The sequence below is a fragment of the Portunus trituberculatus genome, chromosome 48, assembly GCF_017591435.1.
Source record: "Portunus trituberculatus isolate SZX2019 chromosome 48, ASM1759143v1, whole genome shotgun sequence".
NCBI lineage: Eukaryota > Metazoa > Arthropoda > Malacostraca > Decapoda > Portunidae > Portunus > Portunus trituberculatus.
Genome location: NC_059302.1, coordinates 28,127,851 through 28,145,240, shown reverse-complemented (window position 1 = coordinate 28,145,240; position 17,390 = coordinate 28,127,851). Strand labels below are relative to the sequence as shown.

At 38.8% G+C, this 17,390-nt stretch overlaps 1 protein-coding gene and 1 long non-coding RNA gene across 8 annotated transcripts in view; one reads left to right on the top strand and one right to left on the bottom strand.

The window, feature by feature from the left end:
* Window positions 1-283: 283 nt before the first annotated feature.
* Window positions 284-17,390, top strand: part of LOC123498562 (RING finger protein 10-like) — an 18,087-nt gene continuing 980 nt past the window's right edge. Inside the window, exons 1-13 of the mRNA XM_045245781.1 lie at window positions 284-656; window positions 7,253-7,395; window positions 8,200-8,393; window positions 8,576-8,729; window positions 9,118-9,239; window positions 10,012-10,207; window positions 10,351-10,758; window positions 12,165-12,320; window positions 12,590-12,727; window positions 13,488-13,663; window positions 13,857-14,013; window positions 14,123-14,252; window positions 17,040-17,213. Of these exons, the coding sequence (XP_045101716.1) occupies window positions 569-656; window positions 7,253-7,395; window positions 8,200-8,393; window positions 8,576-8,729; window positions 9,118-9,239; window positions 10,012-10,207; window positions 10,351-10,758; window positions 12,165-12,320; window positions 12,590-12,727; window positions 13,488-13,663; window positions 13,857-14,013; window positions 14,123-14,252; window positions 17,040-17,213 (2,236 nt within the window). The 5' untranslated portion in view covers window positions 284-568. The remainder of the gene's footprint in view (window positions 657-7,252; window positions 7,396-8,199; window positions 8,394-8,575; window positions 8,730-9,117; window positions 9,240-10,011; window positions 10,208-10,350; window positions 10,759-12,164; window positions 12,321-12,589; window positions 12,728-13,487; window positions 13,664-13,856; window positions 14,014-14,122; window positions 14,253-17,039; window positions 17,214-17,390) is intronic.
* LOC123498564 overlaps window positions 12,195-17,390 on the bottom strand; it is a 17,541-nt gene continuing 12,345 nt past the window's right edge. For 3 of the 7 annotated variants that reach the window (XR_006672719.1, XR_006672717.1, XR_006672720.1), the window contains exons 5-6: window positions 15,882-16,103; window positions 14,030-14,249 (exon numbers count right to left, since the gene is read on the bottom strand). This is a non-coding gene — a long non-coding RNA (uncharacterized LOC123498564). Of the gene's footprint in view, window positions 12,425-12,721; window positions 13,005-14,029; window positions 14,250-15,866; window positions 16,104-17,390 lie in introns of those variants that run through there. The other 4 variants (XR_006672723.1, XR_006672721.1, XR_006672718.1 and 1 more) reach the window with 4 other exon arrangements.

The following is a 17,390-nucleotide window of genomic DNA, read 5'->3' as shown; positions in this document are numbered from 1 at the left end:
TGTAGGAACTACCTACAAGAAATGATGGGTTGGTAGATATACCAAAGGGATGAAAAATTCTAATTTAGATAATTTTCTGTATTGGAAATATGTGAAGGACAAAGCGAGTTCAAAGGTGTAATTTTAAGTAAAAAATATATTTGAGTTTCGAGTTCATATGTAAGAAAAAAATTACATGACTACTAAGTAAAATACGATTTTCAAAATTTCAAGATATATTTTTAATGTAACGAATTGTTTTTCTTCTCTTTTGAGAAGGTTTGGTTGAAGGTGGTGGTAGTGGCGGGAGAGCATTCACTGGTGGTGTTCTGCCGCCCCTCGGTCCCCCTGAACCCCGGGTCGCCGTGTCGCCATATTGTGCTGTCGTAATTCTTGGGAGGCTCCTCGCTCCCAAGACTCGTTCGTTCTTCTCCTTCGTGGATTTATCCCCTGACCCTACTAGTCTGTGTTCTGAAAGGATACAGAACCCATTTTCCTGTTTGTGGTGCGTAATGGCTTGCTAATCTGTCCAAGATGTGTGTTCTCGCTGTCAGGGGAGTGCAGGTCCCTCGCCTCGCCGCGGTGGTGCATGGACACGCCGCCTGCCATGGACAAGAAGGCCGTGCCCAGGCTGCCTCAGCTGCCTGCTAAGAGCGGCCCGGAAGGCACCGTCAAAGGTAAGGCAGGTGCACGGGAACTTCGAGAAGGTGGGATTGGGAGGGAAGGGCGGGCGGCGCCATTTGTCGCCTGCTCTGGGATTTGTTTTTGTTTTTTTGCCAGGTGGTGAGTGGCTGCCAGCTTATTTAAATTGTTGTGTGGGTGTGGCGGCGCGGACACCTGAGAGTGTGTGTACAGTTGACCCGTGGCACTGTGACACCCTCTGCCACCCCCGCAGGGCCCCGCCACCTCAAGCAAAGCAGGAAGGTGCACCTGGCGACTGGCAGACTTGAGTCTGTGCCTTGTCATTCACTAGCCTGAATTTAGTTAGGTGGTCTTCAACAGTACCTTAGTGACAGATGCAGTGGCTGTTACATAAAAAAAAAAACTACTGCCACACAATCATTCATTGATGGTAAATGATTATGACATCTACACTCGGCCAAGTGATCCTTTTTGTGCCAGCAAACTACCCCATGTGGTATCAATAGTGGATGAGCCAAACCAGCCAAAGGACATGATTGGTGAGGTTTTTGGGAAGCAGGAACTCCTTGAGCCACTTATCATTTTTGGGCTGCGGAAGCAACAGTGCTGCATGCTGTCAACAGATACTGTACTGCTATGCTGACTGTATGACTTGTTGATTGATTGTTGGTGTCTAAGGTTATCCAGTACTATTTCAATTCCTATCGAGATCTCCCTTTATATTTTGAGTATTTTGTCTCGCAAATGCTGCTAGTAATTTTAAAAGTTTTATTCTTCTTATCCTCAGAGTGACACATACCCAATGCCCACCTTGCTTCAGAGTAAATTGCCAGTTACCAAACAATTTAGGTTAGCTTTAGTTTGCTTAGTTGTAGTTTGTTGTTCGATAGGATGTTGACATCAAGACAAGACTCACCTGGTTAGCCACCCTTAGCTCCCAAACAAGAAAAATACAACGAAGAGTAGGAAAAAGGTAGCTAGGAAAATGGGTACGCCAGTCAACTTTAGATGTAGATTACTGGATGATTGTAACAAACTGAATGGACTGGAATGTGTACCCATTGAAACTGTTCAGAAATGCAGGATATATTATTGTGCAGCAAACAGCAACACATGTGTGTATGCATATTACTCCACAAAGTCATACAGAATGTCGCCTAAATGACTGTGAAGGGCTGATTTGAAGGATGGCAGCGAGTTCAGAGCAACAACATGGTCAGGCAAAGAATTCCATAAATGGACACACCGGAATGAGAAAAATCGAGATCTAAGATCCACTGAACTGTACTGGTGAGCTATTTTAAAACGGTGTCCACGAGTATGTGCGTGTGGTGTTGTGATGAATAAATCCTCGGGAGAGATAGAACACTCAGAGTGGAAGATCTTCCAGTACTTTATTATGTCAGCACGAGTAAGGCGTCCACGTACAGAGTAGAGGTCAAGAGCTAACAAACGCTCTTTGTAGGACAGTCCAGTCTATGTGTCGAGTCCACGACCTCTGAACACTTTCTAGCATCTTTAGGTCTCCAAGATAACATGTGTTCCATAGGCATGAACAGTATTCTAGTAGTGGTCTTACATGTGTAATAAACAGATTTAGCATGAAATTCTGTGATCTACAAATAGTTGCTTTAAGTAAATTTGCTGCCAGACCTGCAGCCTTGTTAACTGTGGTTTTTATGTGCATGTGGAAGCGTAAAGAAGTGTCAACCAGTACACCAAGATCCTTGTGGGCATTAACCTTTTTGTATATCTGTACTATTGAGTGAGTAGGTGTTATATGGGCCTATGTCTTGCTCTGGAAAAGTGCCTCTGTTGAATCTCAGTGTGACACACTTATCTATATTTAAAGAAAGCCCCCAAGAGTTTGATATTTTATATATAGAGTTGATATCACGTTGGCAGTTAGATATGTCAACAACTGTGTGGGTGTGCGGCAAGTTACGAATGGGCAGATAAATCTTTAGATCGTCAGCAAATATTTTGCAATCACTCTTTATGTAAGACGGTAAGTGGTTTACATAGATAATAGAAAGTAAAGGGCCGAGAACTGAACCCTGGGGTATTCCACTGGGGATTAACTTGTGACTGCTTGGGACGCCAGTAACAGAGACGGACACTTCGCTGAGTGAGGACATATCAGCATAAACGAGCAGCAGCAGTGGTGTGGCTCCCTATTTATTTTTGGTGGTTAGAGATTGCATTTGGCTCTATTGTAGCTGAAAAATAGTTAATAGGGCTGAAACATTTTTCTTTACCCTTTGTTCTTTAGGAAAAAGGAAAAAAAATTCTGACAAACAGTTTAACAGATTCATAATATACCTATATCTATCATAAAAAGATAAGTAAACAAACAGTTTAACAAATTCATAATATACCAATATCTATCATAAAAAGATAAGTTTGTCCATCAATGTGAAATGGTGCAGGAAAGTAAAATTTTGCCTGTTTTTCAGCTTATAAGGCAAAGATGATGTGAAGAAAAAGCTTCCATATATTAACTACTAACTGAGCTGGTACAGTGCCAAGGCAGATTGCAGACTCTGCGTGATGAAGCTTCATAGTGATTCGAGATGTGTGTCAGCAATACCAAATTTCATATATTATATATATATATATATATATATATATATATATATATATATATATATATATATATATATATATATATATATATTTTTTTTTTTTTATAAATTGTATCCCAGAAATTTTGATGACAATGTTTTTTTCCTTGGCATTCAGTTTGGTTCAGTTTGGAGCCCTGCTATTCATACAAAATCATTCTATGAAGTTTTTTGATGAACGAGTTATAGATATATATATATTTTTTTTTCTATAAGAAGTAATATAAATTGGATTAATCCATTTTGAACCCACATGATTGCTAATCTAAACCTTTATGATAAATTTAATCGTAGAATACATAAAATCTTAGAAAAACTGGGATTACTTACATTGCCACCAAATCAGTATAAATTGGTAGTAATATGAGGTGTCTGATTTATAAAGGTCAGTCAGTAGTGGTGGCACCAGCAGGGAAGTGACGGAGGATGGGAGGGGGGGAGTGAGAATGTTATATCGTGTCTTTATTGTTCTGTGTGAACAATATTGTTGAGTTTCCCATAATGCATGAGAGTTGCCTCATCGAAGACAGGAATTCCACTTTCAGACTTTACAATGAGTTCTTTTTTCAATTAATTTATGATTGGTTGAATTACTGATCTGTTTTTGACCTGTGGTTGCATTATTTACAATGAAAATAATAAAGAATAACAGTAAAGTAACAGTTTCATGCAGCTCGAGTGGATGATGCTAGGCGTACAGAAGCTAGCAGAATGCTGACATGGGGGGCCAACCAGTAACAAGGCAACACTGTCCAAATTGCAGGGCAAATGTACGAGTGAAAAGTAAAGTTTTACGTGGACAAGGGATGAATGACAAGTTGTACGATTAGTGAGGTGAACGAACGGCAGGGTTCCACTGTGTTCTCTATTATAACATCTGAGGAGATTGATGTTTTATTGGAAGGGAAAAAAAATGGGTGTAGAGTCAGATTTTCAAAAGTCCGACTCCGACTCCGACTCCAGTAAATTTAAATGTTACGACTCCGACTCCAACTCCAGCTCCGACTCCGCTTTTTTTTTTTTACTTTTTTTTTTTTTTTACATCAGGGATGGTGGCCAAGGGAAAAGATTAAACAAAAAGCCCGCTAGTTGCCACACCCAAAAAAGACGAAAGTTAAGAGAATCAATACTTAAATATTTTTGAGTCAATCCATAATAAAAGTGTACTTGACGATTATATAATTATCATAAATTAATAAAAATTATCTTTATATGTAATGCTTGATTGGACACATCCTCCACAAAGTAAATTTCTCCCAATTTGTAGGAATCTCCATTAAGTGGAATCTTTACTCGAAAATTTATCACGTAAAGGAGTCGGAGTCACTCATATTTTTACCGACTCCGACTCTGACTCCAATTCCGACTCCGATTCTGACTCCAACTCCAACTCCAACTCCTCGACTCCGACTCCGACTCCACACCCCTGGAAAAAAATAGAGGAAATGATTGTTTGAGAAAATTTTTTTTTTTTTTTTTCAGATATATTGGTACACATCTAAGTTTAGAAAAAATATTTTCATTGTTGCAGTACATCTCACATCTAAAGACATAGGAAGTTTTAGATTTGGCGTATAATGCCTGAAATGCCTGCACACAATACTCATGATACAGGCAACCCCCGTTTAACGAAGGTTTACACAACGAAATTTCACTACAACGAAGGTTTTGTTTTACTACCATCTGCTCATTTAACGAACACCAAACTCGCTTTAACGAAGTTTTATCCAGGTAATTTTTTCCAAATTTGAAAGCCCCACTGTATCATGCAAGCTGACAGGCTTTTGAATACACCAGGAGCTGCTGGTACTAAGGCCTGCCTCAGGAGAAATCCTGAGACACCTCTAGAATAAAGATCAAGATCAAGCTTTTCGTGGACAACACAGGCACTGCCGATACAAAGGCCTGACTCAGAAGAAATTCTGCGTCACCTGTAGCATCAAGATCACACGCACCACTCACTCCCCAGTCAAAACATAACAGCGTCACCAGCAGCTCATCTTCCCTAGTTCAACTTACCACCAAAACGCCCTGCAATGTGGCCTAACGTTCCTAAGAAGACCAGGAAGTGTCTTACTCTCGAAGTGAAGCTGGGTATTATTCACAGACAAGAGAGGCCAGAAAACTAATAACATTGCTTGCCACCATCTTGACTCCATCTACTGTCTACTATTTTCAAGTCAGCAGACTCTATTAAGAAGGCTGGTGAGACCGCATCTTCCTTGAAAGCTAAAAGAACCACCTGAACTCGTGACTCTACAATGGATAAAATGGAAAGCCTTGTGGAAATGTGGTACATAAGTTTTGTATGCGGTACCATGATGCGCACTTTGTTTACATTCCACAGGTTGCCGGTTAGTGTATTTCCCGTTTCACTCTCCCTCCCTTCATAAAGTTAAGATCATCAACATTATAAAGTTACTTACATACATACATTAGTGTACATTATAATGACTTAAATTAAACTACCTAAATGTTTAACTTCATAATTTTTATTTTCATTAAACCTTATACTGTACTATGATGCACTCTCGCTTTGCTTACTCTCAACGGAAATTCAAATCAGGGTTAAACTTGTTATAATCGGTTCGCTTGACGAAGTGTTTTTTAGGAATGTAACCCCTTCGTTAAGCTGGGGTTGCCTGTAATTTGTCAATTTTTTTTCTGGATCCTGCTTGTGGGATCATAGGCCTTGTAGAATTCCGTAAGTGCCATCAAACAATCTCTTAAGTGGTCAAACAGTTGTGGAGGCATTTTTCATCAAAACAAGACCTTACAGGATGGTTTTATCATGTGACATACTAACAATTCAGAGAAGGATGAATGTACTGAAATTACTAACCCAGTGGTTCATAATTTTTAAATAATAGTTTGAATAATTTTGTCTTTTGTATTTATTTAAAGACACTTTGAAACCAATTCATGTATTTATTTAATGAATGAAATTATTAATTTGTATTTATATCTTTAGATTTAGAAAAGAAAAAGTATTTATCCTCTATTCTATTGCAGTTCTTGAAAAGGAAATGATTAACAATTGTATGTATTTAATTCTTTCTGTGGGGGAGCTATGCCATCATTAGAAGTACTGTATTCCAGTGGTATGAAGTGCGATGCAGACCTTACCACTTGAATGGTATCCGAAGATTGTGTTATCTGTCAAGGACTGAGATGGTGTCTGTGTAGTGCCTTGTTTTCATGGGTGGGAATGAACTTCTAGATTTTGTGAAGATAAAACAAGATGCAACTCCTGCCCCCCACCCTCTCTCTCTCTCTCTCTCTCTCTCTCTCTCTCTCTCTCTCTCTCTCTCTCTCTCTCTCTCTCTCTCTCTCTCTCTCTCTCTCTCTCTCTCTCTCTCTCTCTCCATTCTGTAATAATCCATCAATGCTTCATGTTTTCTTAAGAAAATATATTTATAAGGAGAGAAAAAAGAGAGATGCATTCCTCATACATTCATTGTCTATGATTGGTGAGGAGTGAACACTCAAAAAATACACTGTCTTCATGTCTTCTCTCAAACATAGTTACATGCGAGATGAGCTAAATTAGTAGTGGGGGAAAAAAGAAGAAAAAGAAAAGTAGGAGACACTACTGTGGAGCTCAGTGGTGCTTTTCTTTGCATTTTTTTTTTTCTCCGTATTTGTTATTGATGATGACTTAGGGATTTCTTGCACTGAAACTAATAGTGAGAGTATCTACCTGATAATGGCATTTCACATTCTTTTTTACTGTGTATATTATCTTTCTTGTTAAGTTTGGATTGCATTTTGATATATTGCTAATATATACATTTGGCATTTGGTACAAAGTGTTCACCTACAAGATTTGGTCTGTGGCCAGTGAGACCTTGCATGCCCGTCAGTCTCTAATCATAATTAGTTGATTTCAAATACCCTAAATTTTCATGGTGATAAAGACAATAGGGAATATTTAAAATAAGCAGATTGTTGTGAATGGTGTTATTGACCTATTATTAGTGTTACTGATGTCTTGTTTCTTTCCATAGACTATGGAGGAAAGAAGTATGTGGGCCAGTGTGCCCGCAAGAGGGAGTTTGACCGTCCCGACCCGGGGAAGAAGCCGCTGGGCGGGCGCGGTGGGAGGGCGGGCCAGCGCTATGTCCGTCCCAGGGAGAAGATGGGTGGCAAGGTACTGTAAATGTTTTTAAGTTGAAACCGTAGTAGTAGATACAACTTCAATGGCTCACACTACTTCTGTTGTCATTTTCATGGTTACGGTTATTTTGAACTGAACTCTATGCGTCTCACTTCTGCAGATGCTTGCATAGAGGGTGATGAATAATCACAGGTGTGGGAATATTTGTCACCAAGCCAGAAGGTTGCCTTGCCAACCTCTGACAACATAGGAGGCCTGGTGTTGGCCATGTAAATGCAAACATGGTGGTATTCTCACACACATCTTTTCAGCATTTCCCAGACCAGACATTTTCAACAGTGTATACACATTGTGAAAATCACCCTTACTGAAGAAGGTAGACTTTAGTATATTGGTTTATTAGAGGAACTAGGGCACATTAAGATCAATCTTGTATATTAGTCTTTATTCATTGCTCAGATCTGTAACCTTAAAGAAGCTAATTCTGTGAAGGGTGTATTGTAGATGAGTAAATGAATAATAGGCTGTGTTGTGCTGTCAAGTTTGAGGTGCATTGTACTTATTTTAATTTTTCTCTGGATACATAGTAGAAGAACTTCAAACACTTTATATTATTGTTTTCCTCAAATAACAGTGGATACAGTTGTGAAGGAAGAATTTAGGTGTTTAGTTTGCTTGTTTATTAGTTAATTTGTCTGTTCTAATTATTAGAAGGCTATCATTCTTAAAGACAAATAAGAGTATAGACAAAAGATTTTTCATTCTTTTCATTTTAAAGTTTACATCAATTAGGGAAATGTTTAGAATAAATACAATTTGCTGTTATAATCTTTACAGGTAGAGCCTGGTGGACCACAACCGGAATCTGGGTCACTCTACTCTGCAGGTAGCAAAAAGCAGAATATCGCCCACCTGCTGGACTGGTGGGGCCCTGGACATAGGGCCCAGAGTGGCGGTGGGAGAGGTGCCAGGGTGAGGCGCCACTCCAGCCACGTCCCTAAGTACAGCAAGGAGCACTACCTGCAAGCCAAGTGAGTGTTTTTTTACCTTAAATGTTATTTTTATAGTAACTTTTTGAGGTTTTGTTTCCACTATTTTATATTTATATATTCAATTTTTGGGTTGCATGTTTCCTGTTATTTTCATAATATAAGGGGTTGCTTTTGAATAGTTTTTCTTTTCTTTTCTCTTACAATTGTCTCCTTTTGTTCAGCTGCCAGTTTGTGGTGGATGACTCTGAGGACTACTCCATCTACTCTGCCAATCAAGACCTCTTAGTGGAGTGGAAGTATGTGGAGGAGGTGCGACTGCACGTCTCCATGGCGCCTTCCTGCCCTATCTGCCTCCACCCTCCCACTGCTGCCAAGGTGTCGTCACTCACTTTGTCCAGCATTGATGGATTTTATTGTTTTTACATGTATTTCTTTATTTTGTGCATTTTTTTGTAGAAAGTACTTCTGAGTAGGTAAATGAAGATATGAATCTTAACATTTTTTTCTTTATTATTTGTAAACATTCTTACTTCAGAATTAGAAATGTTTCAAACCAAGAGACTTATGAATCCTACTTTTTGTAAACTGTTAGAAATTGCATATATTTATAAGATACAACATGCACATAACTAGACAAGCATTTTCTGTGAATTGTTGCTAGTGCAGCAGTAAATCTTTAGTTGTATATAAAGAATTTTATGTATGTCACTTGGATACAAAAGTTTCAACAATGATGTATTTTCACATGATATTTCCATTGTAGGTTACCCGCTGTGGTCACATCTACTGCTTCCCATGTATCCTTCATTACCTTGCTCTCTCGGATAAGAAGTGGCGCAAGTGTCCCATCTGTTATGAACCCATAGGCAAGGAAGATCTTAAGAGGTAGGCATATGTGTCTTGGGTACAGGTATTTAAGTCTGTTCCAATTCTTTTGCAAAACTTTCTGTAGTAAGCAGTTTATCAAGTGTACAATTTATGATATTGTAACATTATGGTGGTGTGTAATTGAAAGCAGGATGTTCCCGTAACTGGAGTTTATTTACAATACACCACAAGTCACTTGACACAAAGCACCAAAGTGGGGAGTCGCTGGGCTGTGGTGGTGAGTGGTGTGTGTTGTGTCCACGCGGTGACAAGAAGGGCCGCCAGAATGGTAAGGGCGGCAGACAGCGAGGGAAGCCGGTGGTGAGCGACATGTGGGCCTTGGCAAGGGACAGGGCAAGAGGTGGTGGTGAGCCCGTCAGTGGTGATTGGTGAACTGCCCAGCGTCCAGCCCTCAGTGTCATGGTCGCCTCGCTTGATGCTCCGATTACTTGTTTACTCCGTACCGAGCAGATAATTAACTATTCATGCACTATTCCAACAGCCACTCAGCACGTTCTCGTAACAGATATTGTACTTGTGTATTTGTAAGTTATCTCCATTAGTGACTGAAGCAATGTGTATCATTCTTGCATGTATGAACATTGTAGCATTATGTAAATGTGTTACTGTCTCAAGCTATCTGTATTTCATTGTATTTATTTTATTACTCATTGAGAATATACATGACTTAAGATTATGGTGAGTGAGCAGATGGTCAGTGATAGCTTACTGTTGCATATGAAATTTATATTTATTTATTTTATTATTTAATGTTTATTTTTCTTGTCAGTGTGGTTGCCATCTGCCACAAGGAATTTGCCATTGGGGAGGAGGTGGAACTGCAGTTGATGCGTCGTGAACGAGACTCCCTCTTACCTGTACCAGTCACTGCCTTCTCGCAAGAAATCATTGCCCAGTCTCCTCGCTTGAGTCACCCATCTGCTGCTACACCTTATGCTAAGCTTCTGGTAGCATCCAAAGAAGAGGCAAGTCATGAAGTATTTTTATAATGTGTTAGTATATATGGATTTTTTTTTTTTTTTTTTTTTTTTTTTTTTTTTGCTATTATTTTTATTTAGTAACAATGCTCTAGAGTTGACAGACACTAAGTAATCGATGTATATTTCAGGTGAAGTCTTTTATTGTGGCTAGAGAACAGCGTGAACTAGAACAGCAACTGGAGGAGGAAGGAGATCAACCAGAGGCATGCTTCTTGGAGGAAGCTCTTGGTCTTCTCCGAGTTCGCCAGGAAGCCCTAAGTGGTGATGCCACCCCTGAAGCATGCAAACCTCCACTTGAGGAAGGGATGGAGGCCATGTCTCTCTCTAGCCCTGATGAATTGTCATCCAGTGAGAGTTTGTTGTCTTTTGAGGAGGTCCTTAGCCCTGTGTCCCCAGTGGAAGATGAAGCATGTCCTATGCCTGATGACCCTCAGCCTCAAGGCCAGCAGGAAGAGACCCCTCAGTCTACCATCACTGTACAAGATTTGGATATTTCTCAGCTGCAGCCAGTCAACACCACCAATCCTGGAGGACAAGTAAGAACAAAATTATGCTTTTATGTATATTTTCATGATGATTTTTATTTCCTCTTGTAGAAGAACTTAGAAAAATTAAGATAATGTAAAGTAATACATGTGTAAGAGGTCTTTGTGCTTTTACAAATGAAAGGAATGTTTAGATTTGAAGGAGAGGAGACACTTGTGCCTTTTTCATCTCCTTGTGGCTTACTTGTGTGATACTGAGAATAGCAGAGGACCCAAACTGTCTAGTTTTCAGTGTTTGCCAGTTCATTTAATTCAGGAGTGGGTCAGCATCAACTTGTAGTACAGATTAGTCACTTTTAAACAGTATATTGTAATGTATATATTGATTTACCATTCTTTTACTTCTTCCAGTATTTTTCTGTTGTTATTTTATCATGGTATTTCTTTATAGTTACTTGAGTTTATATGACTAACATCGTTGTATAGAGCAAAATATAGTCACCTGGTGTACTAAGCTCTTTCATTTTTAGAGACTTTAAATACAGCACAAAACCTTAGCACACATTTCATCTTGCCTTTGCAGAGGTTAATGATTCACAAGGGAAGTGTACAGCTATTATTGTTCAGTTTTCTTTATTAGAAAAGAAAAATTTGTGGCCAAAACTGAAATATCCCGAGGGTGCTGCGGTGCTTTCATCACCGTATCTTTAAGCTGTGTCTTGCCATAGTTTGAACATGGTATGCCTTTAGACTAAAAATGACTAGTCAGGATGGCCACTGTCCATTAACCAGGTCTCTATTAAATCTTTGTGATGTTGAAAATGTCTGTGCAGAACAAATTGATTGACAATAGACAATCTTTTTATCAGACTTAAGTGATTTAGTTATGAAAATAAGCTAATTTATGGGGCCTCATATGTTCATGGTTTCTTTTATTCTACATTCTAGCCTAGAAAGAAAGAAAATATACTAACTTTGAGTTGTCAGTTGAGTAACAAAGGAATTTTTATCCCAGGGATAGAGATGGTATAAAAAAAAAAAAAAAAAATACATGCATGGTAATAACCTTAATTTTACTGTTAAGGTATTTATGCTGTAGATCAGAAATACTTCAGCTATTTTAATGTATTGGTATGTGATAGGGTATCCAATAGTATATGATATGTAGTTGGCCATTTTTCTGTGGAATATTACAATATCTGGTGAATATGGCAACTTCAATGGGGGTTTGAGTCTCTCCTATTGGGCATCAAGAAATGGATAGATTGACAGATAGTGGAAAATAACCTGTGGCTACTCTGTAAAGTATTTTATGTGCTAAAATGAGTGATAACTTTAATTTACAGAGAAGAGTATTGACAAGAATAAGTGGAGGACAAAAATTGGATTTGATCAGTATTTACTATGAATATTTAAATTGCACATCAAGATGCCAGTAACAAAAATCTCACTTTCAGGTGCAGCGCAATACTCCAAAGGCCACATTCTACTTCTACCAAGCCAGCAATGGGGCACACATTTACCTTCATGCCCTCAATGTGCAGATGTTGGTGCATGAATATGGTGCTCTGGAGAACTGCCCTCACATCATCAAAGCCAAGGTGGTGGAAAAGGTGAGCCCTACATCTTATTGGGTCTTCTCTTTGTTTACATTTTAATATAAGTAGTTTCTTGGCTTCTTTTTTTTTTTAGTATAGGTTGTGTAGACAGTTCATCTCTGTGGAAGCAAATTGAAATATATGAGATGTAGGAAAATATGAGGATATATAGAGACATTAATAAGTTAAACTATGTATTCACTATTCACCACTGCTGATTTTGTCCTTTTCCTATGTATTCACTATTCACCACTGCTGATTTTGTCCTTTTCTTTCTCTTTCAGGAGACTGTGGCAATGACTGAAGAGCTACGAATGCGACTGAGATATTTAAGACACCTGCCAGTCACTTGTAATTTTGATGTGGTTGAAGTAACTCTTCGTACTCTTCATGTGTCAAAGGCCACCACTGCATTGTTCCAGGTATGTGTGCATGGACCGTAATTATTAGACAACCTACCATTTAAAATCAGTTGCTAGGAAAAACAAGGTTGCATATTATTTTTCAATTTAATCTCCTTTAAAATAGGAGCCTTTATACTTGTGTATTAAATTTTATTGGTCTTCCATTCTGAAAGTCTTGTTTTCAAATAGCTTGATGTTTTCTGGTTTCCTTGTCATGTTCTTGGCTTTCAAATCAGGATCCTTTGTCAGTTGTATGTTCAGCTGGAAAATGGCCAGGAAACACAAGGAACCATGCCTGTAAAATACACATAAAGAAATACTTTTGCCTCTTAAAATCTCGATCAAAAGTCAAGAATTAATCATGGCATGATGATGCAGGTGTTCAATATGTGAATATGTGCCGTCTTTTGTGTCAACCTTAATCTGGGGAATATATATATATATATATATATATATATATATATATATATATATATATATATATATATATATATATTCTCAATAGTTTAGCTACCTTGTGCAGATGTGATACAATAAACTGCATATTTTTAGCACTGGAAGAATTAGATAGATGCTAAAACTCAACTCTTGTCTAAGACTTGTCACCAGTTCTCTTATAGGCAGGATCACAGTGCAGTATATTTTTAATTCACATTGATAATTCAAGGGCTTGCATATACAGGCCAACTTGCCTATTAATGAAAAGGTACACACAAATGATAACCTAAAACAAACACATGCCTTGAATATTAATCGCTATTTCAATAATTGTTTACAGGATCAAATAGATTCAAGGAAGCGGAAAAGAAACAAGCGAGCTCGCGAAGAACGAAAAATTGAGAAGCGAGTGCAGGCAGAAGAAGATCGCATGATGGGACGCTCCAAGGGGGCCACCAACATCAAGATAGAATCCCTAAAACAGTTCCCTTCTTTCGCTGAAGATTTTCCTGCTAGGTAAGAATATTTGGTCAGATTGATTTGGGTGTAAGGGGATTGATATGGGTGTATGGGAATAAGGGCTGCTATAGAGGCACATATGACATGCTACCATTATATTACTTAGATATTTGTAGTTTTCTTTGTGATAATTTCTAAATATATCCTTTGGCTAGAAAAGTTTAGAATCTAGCAATTCCACTGTTTCTAGAACCACCAATGAAGTGAACGAAGGTGGTGGTGGTGGTGGTGGTAGTGTTGGTGGTGGTAATGAGGGTGCTGGCAATGAGCTGAGCTCCAGCCCCAACAATGAGGCTCCGGGCTCTTCAGCTCCAAACCCCATCACTACCGGCATGTCATTTGCAAAGGTAAAGGACTTGGTCATTTAAGTATTAGCAATATTATTAATGGAAACTATTGATACCAACAGTTCGTCTGTATTAGTATTAGCTATATAAAAACTTGTACAATTTCCAGATGATTCGTGAAGGGCAGTCCAAACCATCCCACCCTGGCAGTGAGTCAGTAGACATACGTGGTGTTGCCTGGCCCACCCTAGGAGGTCCTGCTACCAAGAATGACTGGTCAGGTTCCTTGAAGAGCTCTGGTAAGATATTCAAGTTCTGAGTGGGAGGTAGATTAGTGCCACTTACAGAAAAAAAAAAAAATTATATTTCTGGTCAAAAATACATTAGTGTCTTTGCTTGTAAATATTTTAATGTAAATTTTATATTTAGCACTTCTCCAGAGTTCATATCTTGAAAATAACGTATTTAAAACTTTCACAACAGCATCAAAGACATGCCTTCAAGGTTTTTGTACTCAATACACTTCATTAATTTGATTGATATTAATTTCTTTAATGCCAGTTCCAGGTTTTGTATTTTTGGATGTCCAGTGGAGACTCAATACTCAAAAATTAATTAGTTCCAAATGGCTGTTCGAGTGTTAAAAAGTTTGACTATTGGATACCTATAAATCAGATCATTTGTTTTCATCTTATAAAAATTTCAGTGTATTTTTTTTCATATAAATTTGATTTGTACATACTGTAACTGTAAATGAAGGCTGATGATGGATAAATTAGAAGAGGAGGGAGAAGGGTAGGGAGGAAGAGGGAGGTCGCCAGAGGATGTCACCATCTGTGAAAACGTTTTTGTAACTTTTCTCCTGGTGTGATTCCTGTAAATCCACTGGTGGAGGGATTTGGCTCACTTAACACTTGCACCAGATTCCTTATTTTCACTACTAATAAGCCTCTTTGGTGCCATCGTAAGTTTCTTGATGAAAAACTACTGACAACGCAGAAGAACGTTATTTTTCTTAAGGACTAGGGATGGGTACTGTATCCGGTATACCAGATTATTGGTATCATGGTATCATAACGGGACGGTGATGGTTGTGAGAAGAGAGAGGACAGAGCTTTGCATACGACCAAATGTACGGCCATTTGATTACCAGACATTTTGACCACTAAAGCCTTCGTTGTTAATGTTAAGTTTATAATTGAAAAACTACTGACAGAATGCACTGGAATGTTATTCTGATGACTGCGGCAGCACAGATGGTGGAAGGGGGAGGGAGAGGGCAGGAAGCCTTTGTTTACAACCACCTGTGTGGATGTTAGACTATCGGGCATTTTTTCAAGTATTATATTGAACTTTCTCATTCGAGTATTTAAAAGATCAACTATTTAGATGTTCGAGTATTGAGTCTCCATTGTACTTGAAAAAGCATTATACTCCATAAAACAAAGAATATCCAGAAACTTGCTGCACAATTATTGATGCCTAGATACTTAGTTTTATGGGGAAGTTATTAGCATAGAAAACTGAGTTTAAGGCACCATTAAAATTTGTGCATGGAGTTGCAAGCCTCCTACTTATCATAATAGACTGGAGTAGTTTCTAGACACCATTAATTGTGCAACAAGTGAAATGGATATTCTTTGGGGGGGTACAATGCTTTTCAAGTGTACCCTAAATACAAAATCAGGAACTGGGGTTAAAGAAGTTAATGAACAATTTTTAGTTGAATACAAAAAATTTGAATATCTTTGCTGCTGTTGTGAAGAGCTTTAAACATGTTTAGTTATTTTCAAGAATGGATGAAATGAGTGTTAACCTCCTGTCTACAATGGACTCTACTGTAGACTGTCAATTATTATACCTCGAAGACACTCTGGAGAATGGTTGGTATAAAAAAAGGTGGTGATTTTTACCATTCTATTTTATACCTCAGTGACTCCTGTTAGCTTCTCAACATATTCTTTTTTGGTCTCGGCTCTCATCTTGGGCAATCTTGGCTCCTTGCTCCTTTGTCCACTCTCACAATCTTCAAGTTGCCCATGCTATGTGGTACTGAAGGCCCTCCTGTCTTTGCTTCTTCCTCTGCTGTCTTAGTTTCGTTGGTCTTGTTGCCACTGGTGACTGAAATTCCTTCTGGATTTTTGCAAGTCCTGTAAGGGGGAAAAAGTAAATGTAGAACTTTTACTCACTACTGATTCCTAGATTTGGGATGCCACATTTTCTCCAGGAACTCCTTCACAATTAATCATCCTTTCATTCTTCTCTCCACATAGTCCTGGCAGCAACACAATCCATTCCCTTTCTGGCTTCTCCACTCTTGACATTCCCTTATTTCCCAGCACCACTTGCATAATCTCTAGCATACTTAATAAATACACTTGAGCATCACATGCTCCACTGTCCTAGCATCTCCCATATCATTTCTGGCACAGGTGTAGGACTCAACCTTGCCTGTCAGGTGCCTCAGGCAGGCAGAGTTTACACACACAGCAATATTACAATGAATCCATTTACACTGCTGTGTACACATCCTCTCATTGTGCACTTCACTTGGCAGGAAGTCCATACCTTCCCACTGAATGTCCAGGTCAACTAAGCTGACATTGCCTTTCTTGTCCTCAGCCAGTTCAGCTTCATCTTCCGCACCTTTTCTTGAATCTTATCCTTGCCGTTTATCCGTCTTCTCAGTTTGCTCTCCTCTTGGTTATTGGATTCCCACCACAACCACACTCACATTCTTGCTCTCTACAGCTTTTACTACAACCACCACCCCCTCCAATCCTCTCCAGGTCACTTTCTCCAGCTTTTACTACAACCAACCCCCTCCCAATCCTCTCCAGGTCATTACTGCCACCTTGTATCACAAGAAAGCTATTCTCAAATGGGGACTTGCAGTCTTGATCATGCTGTCCCTAACAATGCAGACTGGTGACTTACAGCTCTGTATCATTCCCCTTATTGTTGAGCCATTTCATGGCTCTGTATTGCACCACCTCTTCTGTTTGTTTAAGAAATATGGCATCCCTTACTTCCTACCTCCTGTTTTCTTGCGTTTCTCTAAATTTAGCGTTAATTATTTAAACCAGGTGCTGGTTCAGCTGGACGTGGCTGGGAATCTAGAAGTCGGGTGAGTGAATCTTCATGCGGTAATTGTACCGAAGATGATGAAGAAATGGCTGCACCTCCTGAATACCGGCATGCCTTTAGTAATGCCATGGCCAAGGCGCTCGATGCTGCTGCTGCTGCTAAGAAGCCTGCAGGTGTGTACTTCAACTCTTTCATAGTTAGTTATATGCTCATTAGTTGGGATGAAGCAGTTTCTCACTCAGCTTAATGATCTTTTGTTACATAATTTATCTTGTAACTTGCATCTCATTATACTGGACTTTATATCATATAAAGACTCCTTTACATACATGATTCCAGGCTGAAATTTA